Source organism: Salmo trutta, chromosome 30 (assembly GCF_901001165.1).
Source record: "Salmo trutta chromosome 30, fSalTru1.1, whole genome shotgun sequence".
Lineage (NCBI taxonomy): Eukaryota > Metazoa > Chordata > Actinopteri > Salmoniformes > Salmonidae > Salmo > Salmo trutta.
In genome coordinates this window covers 25,604,142-25,625,320 of record NC_042986.1, presented here as the reverse complement: position 1 = coordinate 25,625,320, position 21,179 = coordinate 25,604,142, and the positions used below count along the sequence as shown (strand labels likewise).

Sequence of the window (21,179 nt, the reverse complement as noted above, 5' to 3'; positions counted from 1 at the left end):
CGTTCAGGTTCAAACAATGACGTATCTATTTTGAAAATGCATACTGCCTCCAGATCATTGCGAAGTGGTGTGTGATGCGCTGATGAAGCCTGCCTTCCATTGCCTATGAATTAGCTGTTTGAGATGCAACTCATGCTGTCTGACAGATTTTACACTCAAATACTCTGTATCTGTGATAAATAAGAGCCTAAATCACTAATAAAATGTACACGCGCCAATTTAATTCCACTAAATTATGTAAATGAACCTATAGACTGATAAGCATGACCAGTCAAATGTATTTACGTCGACTGGTATTTCTATCAATGAATTATTTCAATGGAATTTTTTCTTCTCCTGGACAATTGGCCGGTGCAAATTTTATTTATTCGCTTTAAAAAAATATATATTGACCAAAAAGCCGGCTAACGGAAACCCTGGGTCATGTATAAAAATGCCCAGTTGCCCATTATTTTGGATAGCATGGCTAGAAGAGATCTCAGTGACTTTGAAAGAGGAGTCTCAAAAGAGCATAGGGGGTTTAAAGGGTGTGTGTGTTTGTCACCAGATCTCAACCCAGAATGGTGTCGCATCCCTCCAAGAGTTCCAGACATCCTCCTTTCGTTTTTGCCTTAAGTGACCTCCTCTCTTATGTAACCAGTGCTTGACTTGGGCAGGAGCTCACATGAGACAAGTACCGGCACCTCAAACGTTCTACTGCTTGAGCTCCTGTTCCGCTTGTAGAATATTAGCTCAAAAGTACTGTGGAGCTCATGCTCCTAATTATAAACAGTACCGGCACCCAAAATGAGTACCCGCACTTATTTCTGTCCAAGTCAAGCACTGTATGTAACCATACCAAACGTAACATAAACTAAATTGATTGTCCCGGATTTACGTTTACTATGTTATGTCCAGTCTATTAGACACGACACTGGGCATGGCAGATTTGTTCCTTATAGTGGAGAGGTACACAACACTAATAATTGATGGATGCCGTATACGCTGGTTTTCGTCTTTGCTTTTTCATAACAAGCTAAAAACCTGGATTATCAGGTGGTCAATGGCTAATCAATGATACAGATTGATCAGTGAAGTGCCAGGGAGACATGAAAACAAGTAGGACTTCAGCCCTCGAAGGACTGGCATGGTAGATCCCTGTCATGGAGGAACATACGGTACTTTAATTTCTCTTTTCTTCAGCTACGTAGCCCCCTATATCATCACTTTTATTGAAGTCTGCCTTCGGAAAGTATACTATGGCTCTTGCCATGAGGTCTGGAACTTTATGGCACAGGCAGTAGCGCAATTGAATTGTCCTCTGCTGGTTCAAGTGTTGCTTTAGCTGTTCCAGCTTCCATCGCTATTGATGGAAGCATTGAAATTACATGTATTCTTTGTTACTCTGAGCCTTTGAAGAAGTGTTCCCCTGTTTGCATTGGGGTGTGTGTGTGCAGGACACTCCTGGAGAGAGGGAGAGCCTCCCTGTATGTGAGCGCACAATGACATCTGCTAAGAGGTCTGGGCCTCGTTTCCCAGTTGCGTTGTAACTTAAGCATTACATGATCATACTAAATGCATCGTTACTTACGAAGCCAATGTTTCAAGAGTGTTTCCCAAATGGCGCCGGCATCATAAGCAAACACTACTAATAGCCCACATTTCATGTGAAAGGTAGGCTAGGCCTATACATTTCGAAGACTAAGTTTTATGTATGAAAATAAACTAACCATTTGTCATGTGATGTTCATAAATTTAAAGATTTGAACCACAGTAATCTTCTTTCCTACAGTGCTTTAGGACACTGCACACCACAATATATCTGTATCAGATCGTTTCCTTTTAGCCCACAAATATATACAGTGACTAACCCTCTACTACACACATTTAGTTTTTTCATTAAAAATATATATTCTGTGTCTATCCCCAAAGCCCTGGAGGAAACGTCACACTGAGTAAAAGCACAAGGCTGTTAGAAGCTGCACCTCAGCGCATAGCCACGGAAGACGTTTGGGGGTGGCGATGCTGTTATTATTTCACTGAATAGCAATCCGCTGAATAGCAGCCATGCTGTATTATTGTTGTTTCAATGACCTCTGACAATGGCTTGCCATTTATAGACTTCCAGATGTGTCCAATTTGTACCCGATAAGATTCAGCTTTGGATCAAATAAAACCAAACTTGACAAAATGTTATAAATACATATTTCAAATATTACATTATATCCTATACATTACCCAAATGAAAAATGTAACATTGTACAATCATGACCATTCACACAAAAACACTTACATTGTTTTATAAGGATTATCTTGTGAGGTAAGGCAGAAAAGAAGCCTAAAGATGCACTTTGGCTGCTCTATGAGTGGTCAGGATCACTCCGTAGATGTGCAAAGGTTTTGAAGAGCAACAATACTAACGAAGGCTCTGGGAAAGACCTCGGCTACTAAAATATATGATCTTGACGCTACAAATGCTCTGGGAAACAAGGTCCTGGAACGTTATGGCACAGGTGTTAATGGGCTCGCACCATAAACACAGAACTTCTGGTGAAATCCACACTTTCCTACTCAATCTCCATTCAGTGGTTGCATCAAGCAATATTACAAAACTTGCTTGATTAAATGATTCTACACAGATCCTGTTCTGATCCTACTATAAGATCACATCCAACCCAACCAACACTATATACAAAGTCTATCTATTGAAGAAACTACAGAATACTATTTATGTACTTTATCGGACTGCTGTCATATGATCATTTGTGAGATTGAGGTTTAAGTGTGTCCAGTGTGTACTTTGGAGAAGTACATCCTTCTTCTGTAAGGCATCTGTTTTAGATTGTAAAAGCAACAATCAGGTCAAGCTCTATGCTTGAGTCTTAACAATTCACATTAGCAAGTAAATGGAACGGCACCCTTGCAGCAATCAAGTGACTTGGATATAAAGAACATCATGAGCAATTAAACAAATTATGATCAGGGTATTGAATGTGTGTAGTGGAACAACTGTATAACATCTTACTCAGAATGCTTACAGTATTTGATATAGTCGTTTCTACAATAGAATGCTATTCAAACATGAACAAATGTAAAATTATGTATCGTTAAAATATTATCAGACAGTACAGTATGAAGATAGGCTAAAACTGCATCTTCAAATCGAAATCCCGGATCACACTTGTAGGCGATGTCTCTCGCGCCGAACTGCACATGTGCAGGATGTCAAATCAACGGCACTCCTTGATATAAAGTTGTTTTTGACAAAAACGTGTCACTTTCACGAGGTTGGAGTAATAACAATGTTCAACTACTTAAGACATTGGCTCTAATCTAGGTTGTGCCTTCAGATTGAGAAAATGAACAACAAAGGAAGATTTTTTCTCATTGCCTTCTAAAACCCCGGACTGGTCTGTCTGTTTCGCAAGTGTTCCCGGAAGTCTCGCGATTTTGCGCTTCTGGGTTTAGAAACTCTGTGCTATTAGTATTGGGGATTTCTCACGACACTTTCTCGGGGGTACGGGAATATGATACATTCTCAGGAGACCGTCATACTGAATAATTGCACTTTTTAAAAACGATTCTGTCTGGCCAGTAGAGGGTGCTTGTGTTTAACAATTGGGGACTCAGGACGAAAAGCTAAAACGGTAGATAACTGTTGAACAGATAGCAGAGATGAAGACACATATTGCTTACACCCATCCAGTTCCTTCAGATCTGCAAAAACAAAGGAATAACAGTTTTCCTTAATCATGAGGACTATGATGCTGCACAGGTACTGTTAGTGCTGGAACGAAATGGTGCACCACCTGGAGTCCCCCATGAAAGTAGAGTAACACGGGCAAAATAAGCAATGATGATGTCTCCACCTAGCCTTGCTATAGTTCATTGAAATCTGTAAAAACTGAGGAAGTAGAGGTCATTTGACTGCAGCCTAAATCTTGGTTGTGACTAAAAACAGGTCTAGGTGTCTCAGACCATATTAGTGAGTCACTCATCTCAGGTAGTGCGATAGACCCAGTCCACCTCTGCAAAATACCAGAGAGGGTGTGAATACTTGTATGTGAATCTGAAACGTATCAGATCGATATAAAACAAATTCAGCTGGTCATCTACGTCAAATGTTTCCATTTGAATGGTGAGAACTGATGTAAGACACATGGCCACATTCTAAGGGTATAAGCGATGAGGTTGCATTCCTCTAGTGTCAGATGTGTTCAGGACTTTTAACTGTCAAAAATAAAAACAAAACCACAGGAAAAATATAAAAAATACTAGGATGTACATAAAATGCATGTCTGTTTTGTGGAAGATCCTTCTATGGTACAGAATAATGCTTGTATATTTGACTAGGTTACTAAAATGTGTAACTATTCTGGTATTTTTTCAGAGCTGATCTGATTGGTCAAAATACCAATTAGTGAAAAAAAAGAGCAATTGGGCTGCTTGAAGAACATAACACAGCCTGAGTCATTGTTCCATGTGTGCAATAACTAAATAAACTGCTGTACTCCTTGCACACTTCTATGGCATTTCACTGAATCCCATTCACGTCCAGGATTCAAACAGGTGTTCACTGATGCAGGTTATTGAATTAACTCAAAGACAAATAAACTGTAACCCAACTGTAGAGCAAAGGAGCAAGTGTCCCCTTTTGTGAGGGATTTCAAATCATAATAGGATAATTCAGGTCATGTTCCAAATTATTGGAAGGTTAATTTTACAACTCCTGCTGATCTGCCAGGCATTGCAGTATTGATTATGTGAGTGGCATTGGCCAGCGGTGTACTTCAGTCTTCTTCATTGAAATGGATCTATGAATCTGGCATTCATTGTTTGTCAGGATCCTTGGAGAAAACCTGCATGGCATCTGAACATCCTCTCAGCGGCTCCATGCTCCAGCTGAAAAACTGCTCCGCTCTCCAAATCTCCCAGTCCCTATTTGCATAGAATCCTCTCTCCTTCTGGTCTGAGTGTAAAATATGTCTGTGTTTGTTGGTGTCCCGTGTCTGTGTGCATGTTGGGGTTTGTGTTTGAGAGCTGTAGAAATGTCAGAGGTGTAGTGTATAGCCAGCATCAGTCCAGTAAGGATTTGTGTGGCCAGACATAAGACTAAAAGTGAGCCAAAGATTGACTAGTGCATCATTTGCTTATGTGTGTGTGTGTATATATATATATGACACTGCAATTGACAATAGTTTAAGTTCCAACTGCTGGTGGCGTGGAGCAGCAGTCCCCCAGAACAGCAAAGGATCAAATCCCACTGCAACCACCACTTTCCTCCTGTTCTCCCCTCTACCAACCTGTAACCCCATCTACTTGCCACCTGTCTGAAATAAAGATTAGGGGGATATATGTAAAGGGATGCAGAGCTCCAGTTCCCCTTAAAAAAAAAAAAAAGACCACACGCCCCCCCCCCCCCCAAAAAAATCCCATTTTTAATTATTTGAGTTTGTGTTTCCTCATGAACAAATTATATGTATTGCAATATTCATCGAGTATGACCATTTTTCCCCCTCGCTAAATGCACTAGCTAAATCAAATCTGTACAATCATGTCAGTTGCTGCAAGGTCTCTGGTAAGTCAAAAATTAGTTAGGAATAGGACTGATAGATCATTTGACACTGGCACCCTAACTGCTGAACATCGGTACTCTTGAATACCAAGTGGCTTGGGTAAAGGGGCAGCATTACCAGAGGGCAAGGCAGAGGACCCAGTCCTGCCTCTGAACACTAGTGACAATAACCAATGTCCAAAATCTAAATTTCTTTAGTATACTGGAAAGTTCAAACTCACTTTGAGGGAAAAACTTTGGTCAAGTATGAATCAATCTAGACACTGTCATACTTATCCAAGTGAAATCACAGGTCCACATTAAACATCACTGAACAGTTGTGAATGGTCTGGTATGGGAAAAGGTGCCAAAGTGAACATTGGCACTGGCTGGGACTGCCTTTGTTGTACTCAATTACTACCATTATAGACAGCTTTCCACCAATACGTCCAGATGCTGCCCTACTGCCACATTCCCTCCCTTTCTGCTTCACCCTACCTGTTGGCAGGGGCGGTTCTGGGTGCCCCTGTGACAACAATTTTGGACCCCCTTGTGGCCCATGAAATAATTTTGACATGACATTTTTGCTATCGTTCTTTTTTTACATCCGTTATTAGACAGTGGCAACGCGGAACACTAATGATTATGAACATGGTCTTTTGCCTGCTAATGCAGTGAAGAAAATATGACAACAATAACGTCTAATGTAACTGGCCCCTCTAACAGTACAACTGGCCCCAGCTTGGCCCCCCCAGTTGAAATGGTCTAGAACCGCCACTGCCTGTTGGTGCCTCCACATATCGGTCTGTCCCATCATGCTGTGTCAAAGTCTATATCCAAAAACCTTTGAGTATTATAAGTCTTTTATGGACAACTATCTGGACAAAACGGCAATAACTGTGTGTGCCTTGCAGATACAGAAAACGGTCTGTCCCTGCTCATATTCTTTTTACATACATTGTATGTGTATGTAACTTCTACCTGGTACAGCCAGAGGAGGATGGGCCTCCCCTCAGTCTGGTTCCTCTCAAGGCTTCTTTTTCTTGCCACTGGGGTTCTGCTTAGACTTTGGGGTCTAGGCCAGGTTACTGTCAAGCACTTCATGACAACTTGTAGCAAATGTTGTCAACTATGGTAGCTTTCTTTAAAAAACATGAATGAATCGTAAGATACAGATGTAGCGTTTATGAATAGATGCTTCTGAAAACAAATCCCATGTCTGGATAGATAGTGCAGTGTCCGGGGCTTAGGTGAATATGATCCTGCTTTCATTTGATGAATAGCTGAAGCATTGTTTTAAAGGCCCAGTGCAGTCAAAATTCAGTTTTCCTGTGTTTGGTATTATATTGTACAACAGCTGATGACACGTCACTAATACTGTAAAAGTGTGATAAAAATATATCAATGTTATTTCATGATAGTTAATTTTTGAAAATACAATCTACATAGGACCTTCTAAATCAGCAGATTTGGATGGGTGGGAGTTTCGGCTTTCCATAGTGACAGCGCCATGCAGTTAATTAGTTAATTGACCAATAAAGAGAGTTCTAAACCTCTACAGCTCGTTTTCTATTTTCCTCTTCCTCAATCAGACCACTCCCAGACCGTCCTAGTAAAATTCTTGCTGGAGAAAGTTGTGCAAAAAAACTAAACTAAAATATAAGTACAATATGTAAAGTGTTGGTCCCATGTTTTATGAACTGAAATAAAATATCCTACAAATGTTCCATACACAGAAAATGCTTATTTCTCTCAAATTTTGTTTACATCCCTTACATCCCCACTAATTTGTTTACATCCCTGTTAGTGAGCATTTCTCCTTTGCCAAGATAGTGCGTTCAGCTGACAGGTGTGGCATATCAAGAAGCTGATTAAACATTACACAGGTGTACCGTGCTGTGGACAGTAAAAGGCCACTCTAAAATGTGCAGTCACAACACCAAAGAGGTCTCATGTGTGCAATTTGCAAGCGGACTGCAGGAATGTCCACCAGAGCTGTTGCAAGATAATTGAATATTCATTTGTCTACCATAAGCTGCCTCAAATGTCATTTTAGAGAATTTGGCAGTACGGCCAACCGACCTCACAACCGCAGACTACATGTATGGCGTCGTGTGGGTGAGCGGTTTGTTGATGTCAACGTTGTGAACAGAGTCCCCCAAGGTGGCGGTGGGGTTATGGTATGGGCGGCAGGCATAAACTACGGACAACAAACACAATTGCATTTTATCTATGGCAATTTGAATGCACAGAGATATCGTGACGAGATCCCGAGGCCCATTGTTGTCATCACCTTATGTTTCAGCATGATAATGCATGGCCCCATGTCGTAAGGCTCTGTACACAATTCCTGGAAGCTGAAAATGTCCCAGTTCTTCCATGGCCTGCATACTCACCAGACATGTCACCCATTGATCATACTTGGGATGCTCTGGGTCGACGTGTATGACAGCGTGTTCCAGTTCCTGCCAATACACAGCAACTTTGCACAGCCATTGAAGAGAAGTGGGACAACATTCCAAAGGCCACAATCACCAGCCTGATTAACTCTATGCGAAGGAGATGTGTCGTGCAGCATGAGGCAAATGGTGGTCACACCAGATACCGACTGGTTTTCTGAAGCACGCCACTACCTTTTTTTAAGTCATCTCTGACCAACATATTCGTATTCCCAGTCATGTGAAATCCAGATTCGGACCTGATGAATGTATTTCAATTGACTGATTTCCTTTTATGAACTGTAAATTATATGAACTGTAAATTGTTGCATGTTGAGTTTATATTTTTGCCCATTTTAAATGGGAATCCATTACAGTAAGGTACTTAATTGTTAACCAGAAATGATTTGATATTGATATAAAAACAGCTGCATTGGGCCTTTAAAACAACACAGCCCTGTAGAAGTGGTTTATAGCTAAAGCAATGGAGCTCAAGAGGATGAGCGCAATCTAGTAAGACTAAGGACAAGGGATATATCTCAATAGTCCCCTTTCCTCCATGAGCCGATCTGAGTCTGAATGTACAATATGGATGTGTGTGTTTTGGTGTCCCGTGTGTGCAAGTATGGTATGACACTGCACCTTGTTTAAGATACAAATTCTAAATTCTTCATTATAAAAAAAGTTTCAAGTTGGCAACGTGGCGCTTGTCCCTTCCTCCATGAGCACTGATATCAAAACACAGGTTACATGAAAGCAATATTGTGAACAGCGCAGAAGAAGAGAGTAGGAAAAACAGAGACCATTGCATTGTGCCAATGGTCCAGATGTGTCTAGCCAAAATAAGTGATTGTTGAGAAGTGAAAGCTTGAAATTTAGCCGAGGGTTTACACCAACCCAAAGCAAACCTTGGCCTTTGCTATTAACCGGTGAACATCGCTCTATAAATCTTATAAGACTGGATGATTCTCTTCAGTTTTCCACCACCAGTCACAGTTCAAACACCATTGCAAAGAATTCAAACCAGTTCCTCCAAAAGCTCAACTGGTCTGTAGCTTGCATTCGGTTGCCATCTTTGAGAGGGAGAAAATGTGCTATTGCCATGTCACCGGTTTTTCATCCATTGTTGAATTAATCTATTTCCTATACCAGGCACTACTGGATGACCGGAGAAACCTTGTTTTTGGACCATAGTGACCGAGCATTCATTTTGTTTCATGTTCTTTTTCTTCTGAGAACTAAAACCATATTCATGTGTTTTGTTTTGCGCTTTCCATCAAACAGTGATTTTTATCTGAACAACTTGTGTATCCTATTTTTTTTTTTAAATTAAAAAAATGTAAACATACTTCCGCTGTATTTCCTAACAAAGAAAATGTTTTTCTTTAAGACAGACTCACCTAATTTCAGCCTGTACCTTGTAGTTATGTTGTTGCCATGTAAGGCTGTCAGTGAACTAACGTACCGGTTTCAATATTTGTCAAATCAAAACATTGGCAACTATTAAAATATTGGACTGTAGAAAGATGGTGGTATTGAAGTAGAAGCGTCTCAACCAGACTATAATAAACTTTCTACTATTTGGGAACTGAGGACATTTCATTTGGATTGTTGATTGGTTTGGTTTCTATTCTTTTTCAACGTTTCCTGTTCAACTAGTTGAAGGAAAACATTTTATAAAGTTGCCAAAATGTGTACACTTACCCATTGCTGCTGACCCCTGCAAATAACCTCGTCTCCCTACACCTACAGATTATGGATGGTATAGGTAACATTATAGCTAGTGTCTGATGAATGCCAACTGAGTGAAAGTATTCTGTATGTGTTGGATATGCATGTGCTGTGAGTGATACATACTCGACTTGTAAAACATAGGTGATTCTATGGATGTGGCCTGTACTGCAGTGAGACTAGGGTCACAGGATAAGGCAGATGTAGATGTGTCAGCTTCCTTGTCCTCAACTTCTTCAACCTCCTCTTCCTCACCCTCCTCTTCGGGCCGCTCTGCCAACAACCTCTGGGGCATCCTAGCCGACCTCTGACCCTGTGGTCAAAATATTCAGAGGTCAACATCAGCTTATTTGGGGTTAAATGTACTCATACTATGTGAGTGATTGTGTCAGTGTCAGCTTTATCTATTTCAAAAGGTAACAATCTCAGCATACATTCATCACCAAAACAAAACAAGGACAACATGCAGAAGAAAAAAATTAAAAAGCTTAGGCACAGTCTCTTAACCAAAACAACCTATTTTGAACCACGGGTTACCTTGGGGCCAAGTTTGGCTGCTGCTCTCCTCTGTGGGCGTTGCTTGGTTTTAGTCTCTTTAGAGTTGGAGAGCGTCTTCATAGTGGCAGCCGCGTGCCGGAGGATGCAGTCTGTGCCGCAGTAAACGGAGTCAGGCAGGGCGTGCTTACTGCACCCTGAGCCGATGCACTGGGGTAAGGAACCATCCAACTCCATCTCAGCCTCAACAACCATCTCTGTCACCTCCTGCACCACAGCCTCCTAGGACCAGACTCACATCAGCACACATCTCAAACATAACTAAACACCATGGTTAAAATGTAGTCAAGTTTGTGCCGTACAAAGCAAGGAAAGCCATATAACACCACAAACTACAATTTATTTCCTTGCTTGCTAGCAAAGAAATGAGTGTTTTTTTGTTCTCACCTCGCTGGCCTGCTCCTCATGTACAATCTCCTCCCCCCCCGAGTAGGGCAGTGTCAGACAGTCAGGGGAGCTCTGCTGGGGGTCTGGCTGGCTCTTGTTGGTGCAGGTGGCGCAGATCCAGTCTCGTCCACTCCTCTCAAGCTTTCGGCCTTGAATCTCGCTGACACCAACGCAGTCGCCATGGAACCACTCCAGACAATTGTCGCAGGAGATCATGAACCTGGATAAGGAATCAGAAGAGCAATAAGAAAAAGTCAGCTAAAGAACAATATCTCAAATCAGCAACCACAGACAATTTAGAAATAGATGTGTGTGGCAGATGGAAAGAGCCGAGATGTAGAGTTGCTAAACCAAAAACATAAGGCTTGCTTGTTTGTTTTCACAGATGAATACCGTCCAGGACAATGCTACACACATACCTTTTGTTGTGCCTCTGTCGACAGATGCAGTAAAGGGCATGGGGGTTGTAGCCCTCACTGTCCGATATGCTAGAATACTCTGACTTTTCTTCCTCGATCCTCTCCTCCTCTTCCACCTTGTCCTTTGCCTCTGTTACATTATCATTTTGGCTAGCCTTTTCTTCTGTTGTTTCTGGATCAGACTCAAGAGGAGGCATAGAGTCTGAGCTCGACTGTTGAGAAGGAGAAGGGCTTTGAGACTCTACCACAACCTTCTCAGGACTCCTCTCCCTTTCCTCCTGAGGCTGATGCACCTGCTGCGGTTCCAACTCATTTACAAAAATAACCTCCTCTTCATCCGCAGTGCTCGACTCTGGCTCTATACCCCTACCCCTCCCACGCCCCCTACCTCTACCACGTCCTCTACCTCTGCCTCTTCCCCTCCCCCTCCCTCTGACCCCCCTCCCCCTGGACTCCCCTCTCCCCCTTGTGCTCAGCCGCTCCTGGAGCTGCTTCAGGGTCAGCTCATCACTGTCCTCCTCAATACTGGAGACAACTTCTACGTCCCTACTAACCCCATAGCTAGGGGCAGTGGCAGCCATAGTTTGGGCAGGAGCAGTCATGGGCATGAGGTCCTCCTCCTTCTCCCCAAGTAGAGAAAAAGCAGTGCCAAATGCAGATCCAAAGTCCTGCCAAGAGGTGGGATCTAGGCTGCCACCTGGGCAGGGCTCTTGGGGTTCTGAGGAAGGCTCTGTGTCCATTGGAATGGGGGAGGCCGTTACGGAGTACTCCAGGTCGGCCGGGACGCTCCTTCTCCCCCCTCGCCCACGTCTTGAATAGGTCTTGGCTGGGCGGCCTCTGCCCCGACGTGTGGGTAGGGGTGGAGATTCTGGATCTTCAATCTCATCCAATCCCACAAACTCTCTTCTGGCAACCGTGGTCCGCCTGAAGCCCCAGGTCTTTTTGAACTCGCTGATGGTCGGCCTAGCACTCCTGTCGACCCCCTCCACCTGCTCTGCATCTCCTCTGTGCTCCTCTACACCAAGGAGAACAGCAAGGATAGAAAAACAATGACAGAAAATGCATCATCTCCATCCAATCACATAATTTGGACAGCTAACACAGTCCATTACGACTAAAAGGGGAAGGAAAATAGTTAAGGTAATACCTGTATCAGTGCAAGTGATGTCATGGATCTCATTGATATCCATAAAGCCCTCCATGGTAGACCTGTCAAATTAAGATAAAAAAAAACAAATGTTATCCAATCTACCAGAAATGCTGTTGATTGAAATGAAGCACATTTACTCGTCGAGAGACTTGAAGAGCAGTCCATCACTTTGCATTAATCCTTAAGTCTATTGACACATGGGTGCGTCAGTATAGGTAACAAAACATCCCCATCAAAATCTGTCAGTTTAAGCTAGACATATCATTCTTGCATGGGCTGCGTCTCAATCCACCGCATCTGCGGTGGAAGGTGGGCAAGCTACAGTGGTGTTTGTCAGACCATGAGACATCCCGAAAATCAGTCTTCTCACAAAAACGTCTGCAGCGTCAGAACAGTTTGGCCAACAAACTAATATGGAAAATAGACTCTCACGATGGTGTTCTCCGTTTTGGTGTTCTCCGAGTCACGGGACTCGTCTGAAGTCAGTAGTTGATGTGCCAACGTCTGTTTGTAGCGTCCGTACCGTATTGGCTACAAACTAATGGAATCCCACTGTGGAAAGGGGAGATTCTCACGAACACGATGTTGACCATTTTGCTTTACAAACCCTACAAGTGTCACAGGACTCATCTGACTGTAACCAGTACCAGTTTTAAAACAATTAATGGAAGTATAAAAAGGTAGTTAGAGTGCCTCACCCCAAAAAAAGAAAAACATTTCCATAGCTTTCTTATATCTCCTAGATATACAGTTGAAGTCGGAAGTTTACATACACTTAGGTTGGTTTTTCAAGCACTCCACAAATTTCTTGTTAACAAACTATAGTTTTGGCAAGTCGGTTAAGACATCTACTTTGTGCATGACAAGTAATTTTTCCAACAATTGTTTACAGATTATTTCACTTATAATTCACTGTATCACAGTTCCAGTGGGTCAGAAATGTACATACACCAAGTTGACTGTGCCTTTAAACCTCTTGGGGCTAGGGCGCAGTATTTTCACAGCCGGATGAAAAACGTACCCAATTTGAACAGGTTACTACTCTGGCCCAGAAACTAGAATATGCATATTATTAGTAGATTTGGATAGAAAACACTCTGAAGTTTCTAAAACTGTTTGAATGGTGTCTGCGAGTATAACAGAACTCATATGGCAGGCAAAAACCTGAGAAAAAGTCGAGCAGGAAGTTGAAAATCTGAGGTTGTAGTTTTTTCAAGTGATTGCCTTGACTGTATACAGTGACTTAGGGTTCATTTTGCACTTCCTAAAGCTTCCACTAGATGTCAGCAGTCTTTAGAACGGTGTTTGAAGATTCTATGGGGAATTTGATGGGAATTACAGCACAAGGAAGTAGGTGTCCCATTATAAGGCATGGGCTCAGTCACGCGCAATGACTTGGGAGCGAGCTGAGTTCATATTCACTGCTAAAGAGAACGTATAGGTCCGGTTGGAATTTTACTCAAGATATGATAAAAGCAACCTAAAGATAGATTCTATACATCGTTTGACATGTTTCTACAAACTGTAGTATAACTTTTTTGACTTTTCGTCTGGTCTAAGTAAGCATGCGCGTTGTGGATTTGGATAGTGAACCTAACGCGCGAACAAAATCGATCATTTGGACATATATATATATATATATATATATATATATATATATATATATATATATGAACTTTATCAAACATTTATTGTGGAGCTGGGGTGCCTGGGAGTGCCTTCTGATGAAGATAATCAAAGGTAAGTGAATATTTATAATGTAACTTAGTTTTATTGACTCCAAGATGGCGGGTTTCTGTTTGCTTGTTATTGGTGTCTTCTGGGCTGTACTCAGATTATTGCAAATTGTGCTTTCGCCGTGAACCTTTTGAAATCTGACACAGCGATTACATTTAGGAGAAGTGTATCTATAATTCTGTGCATAACACTTCTATATTGATCAAACATTTTGATGAGTATTTCTGTAATATCTGTGCTCATTGTGCTGATTCACCGAGAGGTTTGGAGGGAAAACATTTCTCAACATTACGCGCCAATGTAAAATGCTGTTTTTGGATATAAATATGAACTTTATTGAACAAAACATACATGTATTGTGTAACAATGTCCTAGGAGTGTTATCTGATGAAGATCGTCAAAGGTTAGTGCATCATTTAGCTGTGTTTTGGGTTTTTGTGATGCATCTAGTTTCTTGGAAAATGGCTGTGTGAGTATTTTTGTCAATGTACTCTCCTTACATAATCAAATTTTATGCTTTCGCCGTAAAGCCTTTTTGAAATCGGACAATGTGGTTGGATTTACGAGAAGTTTATCTTTAAATTGTGTAAAATAGTTGATTGTTTGAGAAAATGGAATTATGAGATTTTAGCTGTTTTGAATTTGGCGCTCTGATTTTCCACTGGCTGTTGTCAAAATCAATCCCGTTAACGGGATAAGAATGGGAAGGGGTCCCCTAGAGGTTAAACAGTTTGGAAAATTCCAATGGCTTTAGAGGCTTCTGATAGGCTAATTGACATCATTTGAGTCAATTGGAGGTGCACCTGTGGACGTATTTCAAGGCCTACCTTCAAACTATGTGCCTCTTTGCTTGACATCATGGGAAAATCAAAAGAAATCAGCCAAGACCTCAGAAAAAAAAAAATTGTAGACCTCCACAAGTCTGGTTCATCCTTGGGAGAAATGTCCAAACGCCTGAAGGTACTGCGTTCATCTGTAAAAACAATAGTATGCAAGTATAAACACCATGGGACTACGCAGCCGTCCTAACGCTCAGGAAGGAGACGCGTTCTGTCTCCTAGAGATGAACGAACTTAGGTGCGAAAAGTGCAAATCAATCCCAGAACAGCAGCATAGGACCTTGTGAAGATGGTGGAGGAAACAGGTACAAAAGTATCTATGTCCACAGTAAAACGAGTCCTATATCAACATAACCTGAAAGGCCGCTCAGCAAGGAAGAAGCCAAAACTTCCATAAAAAAGCCAGACTACGGTTTGCAACTGCACATGGGGACAAAGATCATACTTTTTGGAGAAATGTCCTCTGGTCTGATTAAACAAAAACAGAACTGTTTGGCAATATGTTCGGAGGAAAAAGGGGGAGGCTTGCAAGCCGAAGAACACCATCCTAACCGTGAAGCACAGGGGTGGCAGCATCATGTTGTGGGGGTGCTTTGCTGCAGGACTATTTTGTGCACTTCACAAAACAGATGGCATCATGAGGCAGGAAAATTATGTGGATATATTGAAGCAACATCTCAAGACATCAGTCAGGAAGTTAAAAGCTTGGTCGCAAATGGGTCTTCCAAATGAACAATGACCCCAAGCATACTTCCAAAGTTGTGGCAAAATGGCTGTTTGGGATAGGGGGCAGTATTGAGAATTTTGGAAAAAATATGTGCCCATTTTTAACTGACTCCTACACCAACTCAGAAGCTAGAATATGCATATTATTGTTCAGGTTTGGATAGAAAACACTCTGAATTTTCTAAAACTGTTTGAATGGTGTCTGTGAGTATAACAGAACTCCTATGGCAGGCAAAAACCTGACAAGGTTTCAAGCAGGAAGTACCCTGTCTGACAAGGAGTCGTGCGTCTTGCATCTGTTTATTGAAAAGTAAGGATCTTAGCTGTAACGTGACAATTCCCAGGGCTCCGATAGGCTCTCAGAACCCGGGAAATAACTGAAGGTTGACGAGGGAGCCTCAGGCTGAAACACATTATCGGCTTTGGCAAGTGGCGGCTCAGAGGACCTTTGAATGAGGCGCGTGCACGATTCGCTCCTGAGGAGAAATTTAATTCGGCTGTTTAGGCTCAATGCATATTCCCGGTCGGAATATTATCACTTATCTACGAGATAAATGGCATAAAAATTGGTTTTAAACAGCGGTTGACATGCTTCGAAGTACGGTAATGGAATATTTAGACATTTTTGTCACGCCAATGCGCGACACCGTGATGAAGCATTCTGATAGTGTCTAGAACTCACGAACAAAACGTCGCTGTTTGGATATAACGATGGATTATTTGGGACCAAACCAACATTTGTTATTGAAGTAGAAGTCCTGGCAGTGTATTCTGACGAAGAACAAGCAAGGTAAGAACATTTTTCTTATAGGAAATGTGATTTTGGTGGAGGCTGACCTGGGTGGGTATCTAAATAGCTAGCCCTGTGATGCCGGGCTATGTACTTAGATTATTGCAAAATGTGCTTCATCCGAAAAGCTATTTTAAAATCGGACATATCGAGTGCATAGAGGAGTAATGTATCTATAATTCTTAAAATAATTGTTATGCTTTTTGTGAACGTTTATCGTGAGTAATTTAGCAAACTGTTAGTAAATTCCCCGGAAGTTTGCGGGGGTTATGCTTTTTCTGAACGTCACATGCTAATGTAAAAAGCTGTTTTTTGATATAAATATGAACTTGATTGAACAGACATGCATGTATTGTATAACACAATGTCCTAGGTGTGTCATCTGATGAAGATCATAAAAGGTTAGTGCTGCATTTAGCTGTGGTTTGGGTTTATGTGACATGATATGCTAGCTTGAAAAATGGGTGTCTGATTATTTCTGGCTGGGCACTCTGCTGACATAATCTAATGTTTTGCTTTCGTTGTAAAGCCTTTTTGAAACCGGACAGTGGGGTTAGATTAACGAGATTCTTGTCTTTAAATAGCTGTAAAATAGTCATATGTTTGAGAAATTGAAGTAATAGTATTTCTAACGATTCAAAAATCGCGCCACTGGATTTCAGTGGCTGTTACGCAGGTGGGACGAGTTCGTCCCACATGCGCCAGAGAGGTTAAGGACAACAAAGTCAAGGTATTGGAGTGGCCATCACAAATCCCTGACATCAATCCTATAGAACATTTGTGGGCAGAACTGAAAAAGCGTGTGCGAGCAAGGAAGCCTACAAACCTAACTCAGTTACACCAGCTCTGTCAGGAGGAATGGGACAAAATTCATCCAAATTATTGTGGGAAGCCTGTGGAAGGCTACCCAAAACGTTTGACCCAAGTTAAACAATTTAAAGGCAATGCTACCAAATTCTAATTGAGTGTATATACTCTTCTGACCTACTGGGAATAAATAATTCTCTCTAATATCATTCTGACATTTCATATTCTTAAAATAAAGTGGTGATCTTAACTGACCTAAGACAGGGATTTCTACTAGGATTAAATGTCAGGAATTGTGAAAAACTGAGTTTAAATGTATTTGGCTAAGGTGTATGTAAACTTCCGACTTCAACTGTATGTGATAAGGAGGTGAAGATTTCCCAGTTAGCCGACGATACAACCCTGTTTTGAGAAATGAAAATCAGGTTCCAGTAACTCTACATTCAGTAGAGCAATTTTCTCAAGTGTCATGTTTGGTTTTGAATATTGCAAAATGTGAAATTACCACTTAAAGCACTTAAAGACGCAGTGAGTCCTGAAATTTCTGTCAACGATGTTGTAACCTACTACTTAGGTGTCAAAATTAAATGTATTTGGCTAAGGTTTATGTAAACTTTTGACTTCAACTGTAAGAAAGACACTTAAAAAAATAAAAAAATAAAAATGTACTTTTATTTAACTAGGCAAGTCAGTTAACAAATTCTTATTTACAATGACGGCCTACCCTGGCAAAACCTGGACAACACTGGGCCAATTGTGCTCCGCCATATGGGACTCCCAATCATGGCCGAATGTGATAAAGCCTGGATTCGAACAAGGGACTGTAGTGACGCCTCTTGGACTGAGATGCAGTGCCTTAGACCGCTGCACCACTCGGGAGCCCCAAAGTAGCCACCCTTAGCAAAGTAACAGACACATCTCAACATAAACTGTTCATAGGAGACTGCGTGAATCAGGCCTTCATGGTCGAATTGCTGCAAAGAAACCACTAATGCCTTACGATTTATTTTTGGACTGCCTGTTTTGCCATTTGTGAATGTGTTATTCAATGCATTTCTATGGGCTATATTAGTAAAGGCCAAATTCAATATTTTATCAAATAGTACAATTTTGCTGCAGTCCCAGTCAAAAGTTGACACACCTACTCATGTTCTCTTTATTTTTTTTACTATTTTCTACATTGTAGAATAATAGTGAAGACATCAAAACTATGAAATAACCCACATGGAATCATGTAGTAACCAAAAAAGTGCTAAACAAATCTAAATATATTTTTGATATTAGACTCTTCAAAGTAGCCACCCTTTGCCTTGATGCCAGCTTTGTACACTCTTGGCATTCTCTCAGCCAGCTTCATGAGGTAGTCACTTGGAATGCATTTCAATTAACAGGTGTGCCTTGTTGAAAATGTCTTTGTGGAATTTCTTTCCATCTTAGTGCGTTTGAGACAATCAGTTGTGTTGTGACAAGGTAGGGGTGGTACACAGAAGACAGACCTATTTGGTCAAAGACCAAGTCCATATTATGGCAAGAACAGCTCAATTAAGAAAAGTGCGGTCGCAAAAACCATAAAGTGCTATGATGAAACTGGCTCTCATGAGGACCGCCACAGGAAAGGATGACCCAGAGTTACCTCTGCTGCAGAGGATAAGTTCATTAGATACCAGCCTCAGAAATTGCAGCCCAAATAAATGCTTCACAGAGTTCAAGTAACAGACACATCTCAACATCAACTGTTCATAGGAGACTGCGTGAAACAGCCCTTCATGGTCCATTGCTGCAAAGAAACCACTATTTAAAGGACACCAATAATAAAGAAGTGACTTGCTTGGGCCAAGAAACACAAGCAATGGACATTAGACCGGTGGAAATTAGTGATGCACCGATATGACAATTTTGGCCGATACCTGATATTTTCCTTGCCAAAAAGAAACAGATACCGACAAGCGATTTTAAAAACGTTAAGCATTCTAGTTAGAGGTCGACCGATTACGATTTTTCAACGCCGATACCGATAATTGGAGGATCAAAAAAAGCCGATACTGATTAAAATCGGCCTATTATCTTATTTTTTTTTATTTTTTATATATATATATTTCTAATAATGACAATTACAACAATACTGAAGGAACACTTTTATTTTAACTTAATATAATACATAAATAAAATCTATTTAGTCTCAAATAAATAATGAACCATGTTCAATTTGGTTTAAATAATGCAAAAACAGTGTTGGGGAAGAAAATAAGTGTAATATGTGCCATGTAAAAAGCTAACGTTTAAGCTCCTTGCTCAAAACATGAGAACATATGAAAGCTGGTGGTTCAATTTAACATGAGTCTTCCATATTCACAGTAAGTGGTTTTAGGTTGTAGTTAATATAGGAATTATGAGGAATTACACGTCGACTATTTCTCTCTATAACATTTGTATTTCATATACCTTTGACTATTGGATGTTCTTTTAGGCACTTTTGTATTGCCAGCCTAATCTCGGGAGTTGATAGGCTTGAAGTCATAAACAGCGCTGTGCTTCAAGCATTGCTAAGAGCTGCTGGCAAACGCGGTAAAGTGCAGTTTGAATGCTTACGAGAATGAATGCTTACGAGCCTGCTGCTGCCTACCACCGCTCAGTCAGACTGCTTTATCAAATCATAGACTTAATTATAATAAACACAGAAATTCGAGCATTTGGTCATTAATATGGTAAAATCTGGAAACTATCGTAAAAAAAAAAAAAGTGTATTCTTTCAGTGAAATACGGAACCGTTCCGTATTTTATCGAACGGGTGGCAACCCTAAGTCTAGATATTGCTGTTACATTGCACAACCTTCAATGTTATGTCATAATTATGTAAAATTCTGGCAAATTAACTTCTTTGGGATAGGGGGCAGTATTTTCACATCCAGATGAAAAGCGTGCCCAAATTAAACTGCCTGTTTCTCAGGCCCAGAAGCTAGGAAATTCATATAATTGGTAGATTTGGATAAAAAACACTGAAGTTTCTAAAACTGAGAGGTCACTGAGGTCACTCTCTTCTCAATTGGTTCTTTGGGAACCTAGATTTCTAAGGCAGTTGTTTGCAGTTCCTATCGCTTACACTGGATGTCAACAGTCTAGAAATTGGTTGATGTTTTTCCTTTGTGTAATGAAGAAGCAGGGCAGTTCAGAACGAGGCTCGAGGGAAGTGTACTGTTTGATAGAGGCGCATGACCAGAAAGCACGCTCCACATTGTTTTCCTCTGTTATTGAACGCTGTTTATACTGTCTTAAATTTTATCAATGATTTACGTTAAAAAATACCTAAAGGTGTTTGAAATGTTTGGACAAAGATTACAGGTAACTTATGAGATATTTTGTAGTCATGTGGCACGAGTTGGAACCGGTGTTTTTCTGGATCAAACGCGCCAAATAAATGGACATTTTGGATATATAACGACGGAATTAATCGAACAAAAAGACCATTTGTGATGGTTATGGGACATATTGGAGTGCCAACAGAATAAGATCTTCAAAGATAAAGCATGCATTATATGTTATTTCTGACTTTTGTGTTGTGCCTGGCGGGTTGAAATCTGATTGTCTGTATTTGTTTGATGGGGTGCAGTCCTCAGATAATAGCATGGTTTGCTTTTGCCGTAAAGCCTTTTTGAAAATCGGACACTGTGGTTGGATTAACAAGAAGTTTATCTTTAAAATGGTGTATAATACTTGTATGTTTGAGGAATTTTAATTATGAGATTTCTGTTGTTTGAATTTGGCGCCCTGCAATATCACTGGATGTCGTCGAGGTAGCGTCCCACATATCCCAGAGAAGTTAATTACGGTCTTTGTTAGGAAGAAATGGTCTTCACACAGTTCGCAAAGAGCCAGGCGGCCCAAACTGCTGCATATACCCTGACTCTGCTTGCACTGAACGCAAGAGAAGTGACACAAATTCCCTAACATGCATTTATTTTAACTAAATATGCAGGTTTAAAAATATATACTTCTGTGTATTGATTAAGAAAGGCATTGATGTTCATGCTTAGGTACATTTGTGCAATAATTGTGCTTTTTTCGTGAAT

General features: G+C 40.9%; 1 protein-coding gene across 1 annotated transcript in view; it reads right to left on the bottom strand.

Annotated features, from left to right (window-relative positions):
- Positions 1-21,179, bottom strand: part of LOC115168891 (death-inducer obliterator 1) — a 45,588-nt gene that overhangs the window by 14,676 nt on the left and 9,733 nt on the right. Inside the window, exons 2-7 of the mRNA XM_029724414.1 lie at positions 12,211-12,272; positions 11,517-12,078; positions 11,064-11,477; positions 10,645-10,864; positions 10,240-10,479; positions 9,829-10,015 (exon numbers count right to left, since the gene is read on the bottom strand). Of these exons, the coding sequence (XP_029580274.1) occupies positions 9,829-10,015; positions 10,240-10,479; positions 10,645-10,864; positions 11,064-11,477; positions 11,517-12,078; positions 12,211-12,265 (1,678 nt within the window). The 5' untranslated portion in view covers positions 12,266-12,272. The remainder of the gene's footprint in view (positions 1-9,828; positions 10,016-10,239; positions 10,480-10,644; positions 10,865-11,063; positions 11,478-11,516; positions 12,079-12,210; positions 12,273-21,179) is intronic.